This window comes from Bidens hawaiensis, unplaced genomic scaffold, assembly GCF_021521415.1.
Source record: "Bidens hawaiensis isolate Kalapana, Puna unplaced genomic scaffold, B.hawaiensis_p1.1 tig00043832_1, whole genome shotgun sequence".
NCBI classification, from domain to species: Eukaryota; Viridiplantae; Streptophyta; class Magnoliopsida; order Asterales; family Asteraceae; genus Bidens; species Bidens hawaiensis.
In genome coordinates, this window is record NW_027497775.1 from 14,814 (window position 1) to 27,142 (window position 12,329).

Genomic DNA, 12,329 nt, shown 5'->3' on the forward strand with positions numbered 1-12,329 from the left:
AAAATCTCTAATACATCCCATTTTAAATATACGACGTCAACTGTCAAATCATATTTCTATCCATCATTTAAAAACACGTGTTTTACGTCAACATTTTGGCCATTTCCGAACATCATTTGATTCCATATCTTTTTTTACATTTCTTTAACGGAATATCTCATTAGATAGTAACCAAGCTTCAAAAGGGTTTTAATTAGGTCACTCATATAATTTTCTTTCTTCAAATCGGGTCACTAAATCTTTAAATTGAGTCTCATCAGATTTTTTGTGCATCTAGAAAGCAACATAGGAGAACATGTGGGGGTCGAGATTCGCAATATATGTAGTTATAGTTAAAACAAATTTGAAAATGTTATCATATATTTGAATCACAAATAAAAAATAGACATTATCACTCGAAAATAGATAAAAAGATTTCCTCATTAAAACAAAAACAAAATATGATAAAAGAAACATGTTAAAACATATCTAATCTAGTCTAACTATACATTTAAAGCAACATAGTTTTTCCATATGACATACACATAAATGTCATGTGAGCCATTTTTTTTTTAATTTTATCAAGCCACTCAATAACGTTATATTTGGAAATTCCGATAAATAAGTTATAGAACTATTTTAGATGAGTGAGTATATATACAATTTTTAACCTAGCAAATAAAATTAAAACGAGTAAACCGGCATGTCGGTTTTAAGCCCAATAGACTTTTGATATTTATTTGTTGCCCATATTTTTTTAAAATGATTTTTAGCCTAATAGAAAAAATTCAAACGAGTAAACGAGTAAACTATATCATTAACCTATTGCACACTTTTATTTTTAAAAAAGTTTGTTTGAAAATCAAGTACTTTTATATTATTTTTTATTATGAATTATCTTTTGAATTATGTTTATTATTAAATCATGTACTTTTGGGCTATTTTTTAAATTGAAAGTTGCGTGCATATAAAATTACCGGGTAAATTATTCAATCCGCTTGAACTTTTCGATACAACCCCGTCCAACCAGTTGCATAATTTTTAAACCCAGCTCAAAACAAGTAAAACACCCGTTTTAAAAAAACATTGATTTTATTTCCACAATGCTCTGCCCAAACCACTAATAAAAAACAGGCGGATCTAAAAAGCCGACCCGACCCGACCCGACCCGACCCGACTCATACGTCACAAAACCCCCCCTTTATCCCATCAATCCATCGACCAAAACCTAGAGTTTGTTTCATCCATTAATCAATCACATTCACCATAACCATAACCATAACAATAACCTTAACCTTAACCTCTATCTCTCGCTGGCTATGGACCGATCTGACACCACCAGACGCGACGATCATCCAACCGCTGACCGATGGAAATCCGACACAGACGACACCACCACCAAACACCGCAGCAGCCGAAGACGAGACGACCACAGAACACGCGACCGTGAGAAATCAAAAGTCAACGACAGAGATCGAAGAAAGGAGGATGAATTTGATAGCCGTGAGAAGGAAAAGGATCGAACACGTGATAATAGAGATCGTGAGAAACATAGAGGTAGAGAGAAGAATAATAATAATAAGGATAGAGTTATTAGGGATAATAATAAAGTCACTAGTAGGAATAATAATAATAATAATAAGGATGAGGAGGTCAAATCGGATTCCGAAGACGGTGAGGTGAAGGATAATGTTGAGCCTGACTATGGAGGATCCAAGCACTCTGCTTCTTCTGATATTCAAGAGAGAATTATGAGGTGACAATTATTATCATCTGTTACTAGTTTTTATCATTTTGTAGCATGACTGATAACTAGGGTTTAGATGATGGTATTTTGAATCTGAATGCTTACTGCCATAAAATTAATACTTGTTATTAACTGAAAACCGAACCGAACTAGCTTCAGGTAGTTTAAAACCGAACTGGAAATGGATTACGACTGAGAATTATTTATTATTTGTTACGAGTTTTTACTTTTGCTGTTTGCATCATTTTGTAGCATGTGAGTGGCTACGGCTGTAAACGAATCGAACAAGAGCAAGGCTTTGTTCATGTTCATTCATTTGTTAAACAAAGTAACAAACGAACAGTTTATGAACTGTTCACCAAATTTTGGTTTGGTTTGTATTTACAGCGTTTTATAGGGTTTAGATGATGGAAACTGGAGCGTATTATGAGGTGAGAAACATTTGTTAGTAGTTTTTTCTTTTTCTACATGCTGATAACTAGGTTTAGATGGAATTTAGAATTTGAATGCTCACTGCCATAAAATTAATGCTTCTTATCAACTGAAAACCAACTTTAAATTCAGGTAGATTAAAACCGAACCGGAAATGAATTCAAATTCTGGTTCTTTTGGTTTTAAACAGTGTTGAAAATTATTTGTTACTAGTTTCCTTTTCTAGTTTTATTTGCATCATTTGTAGCATGTGAGTCTAGGGCTGTAGAAGAACCGAACAAGGCCTTGTTCGTGTTCGTTAATTAAGGAAATTAACACAAACAATGCTTTATTTGATTTGGCTTCGATTTTGAAAATTCGTATATTTGAATACTTGGTTCGGCCTCTGTTTGTGTTTGTTCATGTTCATTCGTTTATTGAACAAATGAACTTCCTGCCGAACAGTTTGCCCAATGTTCGGTTCGTTTGTATTTACAGAATTTTGTAGGGTTTAGATGATGGGAACTGACACACTCATAAAATCAAAGTTTGATACAGTTTAAGCATCTCTTTTCTTTGGCATGTTTCATGAAACTTAAGGATGGTAGTAACTTTACCTAATTTTATAGTGTTTTTGCAGCATGTGAGAACTAGTGGTTTAGATGTTGTAATTTGGAATTTGAATGCTCACTGCGATAAAATCAAAAGTTGTTTGAATCCTTTTCTTTGGCATATGCTTCATGAAACTTATAGGACAGAAACAGTTTTTAGTTTTTTCTTGGTTTATCTGCATCATCAAGTAGCATGTGACTAGGGCTGTAAAAAGAACCGAACCGAGCACGGTCTTGTTCATGTTTGTTTGTTAAGATTTTTCCGGACATGCGAACGGTTAAAAACAGCTAAGTGAACGATATTTCTTTTTCGTGTTCGTTCATTAAGATAATGTACTTGTTGTGATCGGTTCACAGACAGACAAAAATGAACACAAACAATGTTTTACTTGATTTCACTACTGAGGATGGTTTGGTCTAGATACCAGGTTTGTGCTGGTGTTATCTTAAGATTCACATTCATATGTTAATTTTACACATGATTTATCATGTGGTAGTCATATATATATTTGTTTTGTGATTATATTAGAAAAGTCATTAAAAAGATTGAAAGCCTTTAGTGAACAGATATATACAAACAAACATAAATGGATGTAAACGGACATAATGGTACACATTATCGAACGCTCACGAACACAATTGAACGAGCATGACCTCTGTTCGCATTTGTTCATTTAGTTAACTGAACGAAATTTCTTGTTAATTTATTAAAAGAACGAACGTAAACAAACGTGCCGCCGAAGTTTCTTGTTCATTTATTTAAAGAATGAACATAAACAAACGTACCGCCGAACGTTCTGTTTGTTTACAGCCCTAGTGGCTTAGATGATGGTATTTAGAATTTGAATGCTCACTGCTATAAAATCACTGTTCGTTATTAACTGGAAACTGACCAAAATTCAGGTACCGTAGTTCAAAACTGAACCTGAAACGAATTCGAATTTTGGTTTAATTTGTTTCCAACTGAATAATGAACACGGGAATGCTTTCTTGGTTTGCTATTTACTTGATGGAATTTAGAGTTTCAAAGCTTAGTTACATAAAATCAAAATTTGTTAAATCATTTTTAGGAATCTTTTTATTTTTTATGCTTCGTGAAACTAACAAGATAGTAGTAGCTTTATCATTGCATTGCTTTTTGCATTAAGCTACTGATTTAGTTTTGGGTTTCTTATGATGTAGACATGCAGCAACTTGGCTTCTTTTTAAAATATCCTTTAAACTGCTTGGCAAAAGATTTGTTTTTTAGTTTGTGTCATGTTTAGACTACTGTTATCGTCTTATTCTGTCGGTTTCAGATGGATTTTTTTATTAAATTCGATGTGCTTTTTATTATTTTTAGAATGAAGGAAGAACGACTGAAGAAAAAGTCAGAAGAGGCTTCAGATGTATTATCGTGGGTTTCAAAAAGCCGAAAACTTGAAGAGAAAAGGAATGTTCAAAGGGAGAAAGCGGTGTATCTCTCGAAGGTCTTTGAGGAGCAGGTTAGTTGTTTTCCTTGATATGTTTTCATATGTAAATCAGGCTTTTTTTTATATTATGCATCTAATCATTTTCAAATTGTTAATATTTAGGATAACGTGACTCAAGAAGATGATGAAGACGAGCCACCAACTCTCAAGCATTCATCTCGTACAGTCTTTTGTTTGATTTATACAAAACATTTACCCATTTTCACTCATTATTATCCATTGAGATCATTTCAAAGCTTATTTGAAATTGTTTTGGCAGGTGATCTTGCTGGATTTAAAGTTCTTGATGGTCTTGACAAGGTGATTGAAGGTGGTGCAGTTGTTTTGACATTGAAAGATCAGGACATACTTGCTGATGGTGATATTAACCAAGGTAAGTGTGTTTTACTATTTTTTACTTAGTTTTTATTTCTACCTTTTGTCATCTTTTAGTGGTTTTCTGCTGGACTCAGATATCCTAAGGCGACTTTACATTGTATACACCAGGGGTTGATATGCTTGAGAATGTGGAAATTGGTGAACAAAAGAGGAGAAATGAAGCTTATAAGGCTGCTAAAAAACAAACCGGAGTTTATGATGACAAGTAAGTTTAATAGTTGAATTGTTGTAGTTTTTTATACGTGTAGAGGTGCAGCTAGATCTGTTATTATTTATTTATTTATTTATTTTTGTGAATGGGGTGGTTTGGATTATGTTTCTAGCAGGTTAAATTGGTAATATTAAAATATCTAACACTAAATTTATATTATTTTTAATCAACATACAAGGTTTTTTGGACAAGATGTGTTCAGGGTCAACTGAGTATCTGTTATAACTTCTAACCTGTTATCCAACTCAACTGGCCCATTTTCCCTTTATATTTTCCTAGAAATATTTTTTAAAGACTAAATTTGCTTTCTGGTTGTTTTTCCTTGTAGGTTTAACGAAGATATTGGATTTGAAAAGAAAATGCTTCCACAATATGATGATCCGGTTGTGAATGAGGTGAATATTATGGTATAACTAAATTAAATGTTAAATGGCAACCTTTTTTCTTGACCATATAATTTCTTTCAGGGTGTAACTCTTGATGAAAGAGGGCGTTTCAGTGGTGAAGCTGAAAAAAAATTGAATGAGGTAAACTTTTTGCATATTTAACTCTTTGATTCTTAACCGCTGCTTACGTACTAGCTTTTAAGATTTGGTAATTTTTGTTGGTTTTCTTTAACTAATACATCATAACATATTCGTAGGTCTGATTTATGCAAGTACACACATATATTAAGTATATAACAACTATATTTAATTTGAAAAGTAGAATATGTTAATGTTTGGTGTGTTGCTTCTTGATCACCATAAACATACAAGTTACAATAGACAGAAACAAATATTAGAAGTTAATAACTCATTTAAAACTAGGGGTGTTCAAAAAATCCGAATCTGAAACCGAATCCGAGATATCCAAAAATCCAAATTCGAAATATCCGAAATTTCGGATATCTGAATCCCGGATATCCGAAAATTCGGATTCGGATAGAGTTTTTGAGATATTTCGGATAGTTTGGATATCCGAACTATCCGAAATATTAAGTTTAATATTTTTAATTTAATTTTATATATCAAATATTATGACTTAAACCTAAATTGTTATCCTTTCTTTTCTTATTTCAATCCCATGACACTCCCAGCCTTCATCTCATCTCTATTCTCTTACTTCAACTAGATCTTTACCAGATGACCAACAGCAGCAGCTCCACCTCCCCCGTCGTCTCACCATCAGTCCGTCACCACTCACCACCTCTAGCCCTTGTCTAACTGTCGTCACCACAACCCTCATCAGTTCGTCCCCGTCACCACAGACCTCATCTCTGTTCTCTTTTAATTCTTAAGATGTTAATTTAAAAAGATTGTTTGTTTTGAACAATGGATTGTTTGTTATTTGTTTCTTTGTTTATATTTTGAACAATTTTTGTTTAATTTGTTGGATTGGAAAAGCTTAGATTCTTGAGATTTGTAAGTTAATTATTAATTGTTCTTTTTTTTTTTGATTTTCGGATATCCGATTCACTATTCGATCGGATATCCGAAATTTCGGATAGTAAAATTCACTATCCGAAAGGTCCGGATATTTCGGATCTCCGGTTTTGAACACCCCTATTTAAAACATAAGTTTCACTAATCAATAACATTGTTAATAATTATGCTTTAACTTGCAGCTTCGAAGAAGGATAGAGGGTGCATCTGTGACCCCACATTTTGAAGACCTTACTTCAACTGTAAAAACCGCCTCCACAGATTACTACACTAGTGAAGAGATGCTAAAGTTCAAAAAGCCCAAGAAAAAGAAATCGCTAAGAAAAAAAGACAAGTTAGACATCGAAGCCCTTGAGGCAGAAGCCAGGTCAGCTGGGTTAGGTGAGAATGACCTTGGATCACGTGCCAATGGCAAAAGACAGGCCGAAAAAGAAGAACAAGAAAGATCTGAAGCACAGAAGAGAAACGAGGCATTCAAGTCCGCATATATGAAAGCTGATGAAGCATCTAAAGCACTAAGACTGGAGCAAACTGTTACTGTTGAGAAAGAAGATGAGGATGGTTTTGTGTTTGGTGATGATGATGCTGATCTTCACAAATCTTTACAAAGGGCTAGAAAACTTGCTCTTAAAAAGCAAGATGATGAGGGGCCAGTATCCGACCCACACACAATTGCTTTGCTTGCTTCTTCTAGTAGTAAGAATGCTGATGTGGATAATGGGGAGTCACAAGAAAATAAGGTGGTTTTTACAGAGATGGAAGAGTTTGTGTGGGGCCTACAACTTGATGAAGGTATGTTATTTGTGTTGAACCCTATTAAGGCTGCAAGGTTTTTAGCTTTGTGTAATTGAGGTTGGAAAATGGGTGGGGCGTTGGGTGATGGGTCAAATGGGTTTGGGTCAAAAAGGATATTTTTTTTTTGGTGTGGATTAATTTTCTTTTGAAGTTTATTAAATAATCAATGTGCTAAATATGATTACAAAAGCTATTTGCTATGAAAAAGTGCCATTTTGAGAACGCCCTATGGACTTTTGTCAAAATTTGCACAAAAGTTTTTGGGTTTTTATGTGCATGATTAAATCTTTCAAATTTTAAGAAATGACTATAATGTGTCTGCATTTTGTGTTTTTTTTAGCCTTTTTTAGTTGTATTTTGTAGGTCTTGCTTTAAGTTTGGATAATTGTCAATGAAATTGTACATTATTTTAATCATGTGATTTTAAGATTTTTTTTAAGCATATGGATGCACTATACAGATGACTTCGTCTTGTTTAACCCATGCTGTTTTTGGTCAAAGTCATTTAGCTTAACCCATTTGACGCGTCAATGGCAAATACTCAACTAAAATCGACCTAACTTACCGCTTCTTGGTATACAACCACACTTTGTAATTCATGACGTTTTCATTTATTTTAGTTAAAGTTATTATTTAAATAAATATTGATCTACAGATGAATATATAACATGTACACCGTATTTCTCAGTTTGAACTAATTCTAAGCTATTTCAGTTACGTATTCCATGCATACCAGACAACATTAAAGAAGTTGTATTTATCACATTGCAACTTGTCGTATTTACGATTCTGCTCTTAATGTTTACAGATGATCATAACCCTGATGCTGAAGATGTTTTCATGGAGGAAGATAAAGCAGCATCACCACCACCAGATCAAGAACAAAAAGGTAACAATGGTGGTTGGACAGAGGTGAAAGACGTTATACAGGATGAAAAAATGGCAGATGAGGAAGAAGAAGTTAAACCAGATGAAACAATTCATGAGAGTTCTCTTGGAAAAGGGTTATCCGGTGCACTTAGGCTACTTAAGGACCGTGGGACCCTCAAAGATACTGTTGAATGGGGTGGTAGAAATATGGACAAGAAAAAGAGCAAGCTTGTTGGCATTGTTAGTGAAAATGATGATAAAAAGGAGATACGGATCGAGAGGACTGATGAATATGGAAGAATTGTGAGTGCTTGTTTCCTAATTAATGTTCTTGATTTGGTAGTTATAGTATCTGTTAGGAAAGTAGTTAGCTGGATGTGGTAATTTTGACCCGTTTGGTTACATTTGGGTGGGCCAATTTGGGTCGTTTTGTTACAAACGGGTCAATATTGCTAATGACAGCTTTTTTTTGGGCTATATGGCTAAGTTGGCTAACAACTGTTTTTTTTCTCTTTTTAATAACTACTTAGGTGGTTGGTAGTTGATGATTCAAGACCGGTTTTCTAGGTTAAAAAACTAATTGATGATTAATGATAATAACTACAAATGGGTGGCGTTTTTGACCCGTTTGTAATAAAACAACCCAAGTTGACTCTCCCATTTTGACCTGCTCAATCATAAATGGGTGGTTGAATATAGCTTGTTAATTCTAGTCTTAAGGGCTATAAGAATAACTAATTTGATGGCTAAAAAACTAGTTAGCAGCTAGATGTGGCCATAAGATAACAATTAGATATTTGCTGATATGAGCCTTAAGGGATATAAGATAACAATTATTTTGATGGTTAAAAAACTAGTTAAGCCAGATGTGGCAGTTTTAACCCGTTTTGTTATAAATAATAAATGGGTGGGTCAGTTTCGGTTGTTTTTATTACAAACTGGTCAAATATTTGCTCATCACAGTTAATTTGGGTTGTTCAACAACTATTTATTTTTCATAGCCACTTTTTGGTAGTTGGATAGGTAAATATAAATAACAATTCTGAAGGTTAAAATTCCAACTTGAACTAATTGTTTTTGTTTTCAATTGTTGGTAACCACAAAATTAGTTTTGGTGTCAAACATGTCTACTGGTTCATGTGTGGTGAGATCATTTAAATTCAATATACAAACTTATTAATATTTTAAATTAAAAAGGTAGATTATTGATGCAATAATATTCTTTTTTTATTCATACTTAACATGTTACTTGAAAAAGATAAAACCTACTTGGGCAAAATGTGTTTTTTTGGTCAACAAAATGTGACCTGGCCCGTTCCAACTTCCAACCTATAGTCTTATACTACTACTAATGATAATAATAATAATAATAATGATAATGATAATAATTATAATAATAATATTAAATATTAATGATAATAATGTTTTATTTTCTTTTAATATTTCAAACACTTTCTTAGTCTCTTAGCAGTTTTAGTTGGAACATTAATAAACATAATGACTGAGATTCTTTTGTTTGACCAGTTGACTCCAAAGGAAGCTTTTCGGCTTATTTCACATAAATTTCACGGAAAGGGTCCTGGAAAAATGAAGCAAGAAAAACGCATGAGACAATATCACGAAGAGCTGAAAATAAAACAAATGAGAAATGCCGACACACCATCATTGTCAGTTGAAAGAATGAGGGAAGCTCAATCTAAAATGAAAACACCTTATCTTGTTCTTAGCGGTCATGTCAAACCAGGGTAAGATTTGCTTTCACTCTATTCTTTTATAATACAATAAGTTCTTAATACTTAGTTACTTGATTTGGAATTATTTTTTTTTCTTTTTTCAATTTTTTAGGCAAACAAGTGATCCCGCAAGTGGTTTTGCTACAATGGAGGATTTTCCGGGAAGCTTGACACCAATGCTTGGCGATAGAAAGGTAGACAAACATCTTTCGGTTTTCAGATTTTCATAATCTTCTGGTTTCGGTCATAAACGGTTCAGTTAGTATGGTTAATCAAATAATCATAGTTTAATCTTTGGCTTTGGATGTAAGTAGATTTAAACTGACTTCAATTAATACCTCCAATTATATATGTTTGGTCAAATAAAATGTTAGCAATCTTTTAAACTTATCAAAGTTAAGAGATTAATAAGTGACAGCTATCATATTTTATATAAAAAAAACTTTGTTCGATAAATAACATATTATATATTTTCTAAATGTTAAGGTTGGTTTGAATGTTATTTACACACTGGAACCGAACAATCGGTTTTTATGTACACGGCACACCTGGTTTAATTTTTGATGACTGAAACTACTTTTTTTTGTTAGGTTGAACACTTTCTGGGTATAAAGCGGAAAGCTGAACCTGGAGACATGGGCCCACCGAAGAAGCCGAAAACCTGAATATGTCGTTTGACTTTGTTCAGGAAGTCAATTGAAGATGTAAAGATCTGTGCTTGATGTTCAGGTTAAACCATTTGTTGGAATCTTTGGGCAATAGATATAATACAGTATAAAGTTTGTTTGAATCATTTTTGTTTACTATTTGGTTTATTAGATTAAAAAACCTTATGAGGAAAGCTAAGGATGCGGTCAAATGGTTCAGTTGTGTGGATGATGATTCGGTCGATTTGAGTTGGTTAAAAGGGATTCAAGGATAGATGCATAGATATACTATCTGAATATTAATCTCATCGTCGGTAACACTGTGTACTATGTAATTGGTTTATGTTTTAGGAATCAAAGTTGTTGGATCATTGGACAAATAGAAACATTGGTAATGGCATATATTCCTCCTACAAGGTAAGTCACTGAACAATGACATTAAATAATGTTTAATTATGATTCAAATACTCTTTAATGTTATTGTTTATGTTCAGTGACTTGCAGGAGGAATAAATTTAATACATTAATGCATCACTAATATTAGTGCAAATAAAAGTTCTTTAGGTTTATGAAAGTGCAAATAATTAAGGCTATCCTGACATAAGCTTCAGACATAAAAGGCATCAAGTATTTTACGTTAAGAAAATATAAATAAGTAATTGCTTTATAATGTAACTATTTTAAAGAACCTATTGACTAGACTTAATCCATGGTAATGTTATTGTAACCATGACGCGACCTAAACTTGAAATAGTTCTATCTTTTGTTTTGTAGGTCATAGTTACTATCCGATCATCTGTTGCCGTTGGTGCTAGCTAGCATTTGTAATCAGTGTTTTCATAATTGTTCATGTCAAGCCTCTTTAATATGTCCACATTTGTATCGGCTGCCAGATCAGGTGGTCAGATCGAATTTTAAAAAACAAAAAAGTATTTCTACCTTGATCTTTACATTTACTACAAAAGGTTCTACAAAATATTTAAGTTTTTGTATGTTATTAAAGCTATACACGAATATAAAAAGAATAAAGCAGATTCTTGTTTTGTTTTAAATTTTTTATTTTAACTTCTGAATTATCCTTACATCATCCTATTTTTAAAACCGATCCAACCAGTGAACAATAAAACGACCAATCTGGTCCTGCTGCGGGTGGTTCATAACATTGTTTATTTGTTGCGAGTCTAGTTTAACCAAAACAACAGTAACAAACTTTCCCTAATTGAGACAAAAGTAATTAGATTTTGCGTAAAACTCAGTAAAAGTAATCTAGATATTCGATTATCATTCAATTTTGTATTGAAATATTTTGTAACCGTTATATCAATAAACTTTAACAAAAAACCTATGTTAGTAACATGATTAGTTAAAATTACCATTCATGTAACCATACTAAGAACAATTGGTCTTTTGGTATAATAACATATGGGTGATGATGGTTAAAATTTGAGATTTTTAAGGTTTCAGGTTCGAAACTTGATTTGATGAGGTTTTCCATATTGATGGGCTTTCTCTTTTATGGTGTTCCTGCGTGATTCAGACATGAAATGTCAAAATCAGTTTGAATGATAGACATCCGTCACAAAAAAGACTCACTAAATATTATGATAGTACCAAAAGTTGTTAAAAGAAAAAAGTATTTTAAGAACTTCTAATTTTAACAATAATTTCCTTAAATAAGAATTGTTCCAATTTCAACAAATAAAACAAAATTATTATTCATGTAACTATTTAAAGAAATATTCCAGTATTAACAAAAAAATAATATTTATTATTTATTACTACATAACAAATAAGAAGTTGGTGTCTCAAGTGTCCTATTGGTTCGTTTGGTGGCACCGAACTAGTCCTCAATCATAACGAATTTTACGGAAACCGACCGGAAGTCAATCCTTTTTTGTTTTAGTTTCGGAATCGACAATGGTCGGGTTTTACCAACGCTAGAGTTTTACCGACCGTCATAACTCCATTTGCCCACTTCAATTTTTATATTTTTTTTGGTTTTATATTTGGTTTTAACTCTCGTACAATAACGCGCGTCACCGAAACCAACC

At 32.8% G+C, this 12,329-nt stretch overlaps 1 protein-coding gene across 1 annotated transcript; it reads left to right on the forward strand.

Moving 5' to 3' along the window:
• Positions 1-1,298: 1,298 nt before the first annotated feature.
• Positions 1,299-10,415, forward strand: LOC143594551 (SART-1 family protein DOT2-like). The gene is made up of 12 exons (XM_077073831.1): positions 1,299-1,735; positions 4,091-4,232; positions 4,323-4,380; positions 4,480-4,593; positions 4,707-4,803; positions 5,138-5,204; positions 5,277-5,336; positions 6,416-7,025; positions 7,837-8,201; positions 9,423-9,643; positions 9,744-9,825; positions 10,222-10,415. The coding sequence occupies exons 1-12, from the start codon at positions 1,299-1,301 to the stop codon at positions 10,294-10,296; spliced, it is 2,328 nt and encodes a 775-aa protein (XP_076929946.1). The 3' UTR covers positions 10,297-10,415.
• Positions 10,416-12,329: the final 1,914 nt, after the last annotated feature.

Bases quoted from the DNA above. Each gene is read 5' to 3' on its own strand.
- LOC143594551 (XM_077073831.1), top strand. From the start codon at position 1,299: ATGGACCGATCTGACACCACCAGACGCGACGATCATCCAACCGCTGAC. The intron at 4,804-5,137 runs GTAAGTTTAATA...TTTTCCTTGTAG, and splicing joins ACCGGAGTTTATGATGACAA to GTTTAACGAAGATATTGGAT. The intron at 8,202-9,422 runs GTGAGTGCTTGT...TTGTTTGACCAG, and splicing joins CTGATGAATATGGAAGAATT to TTGACTCCAAAGGAAGCTTT.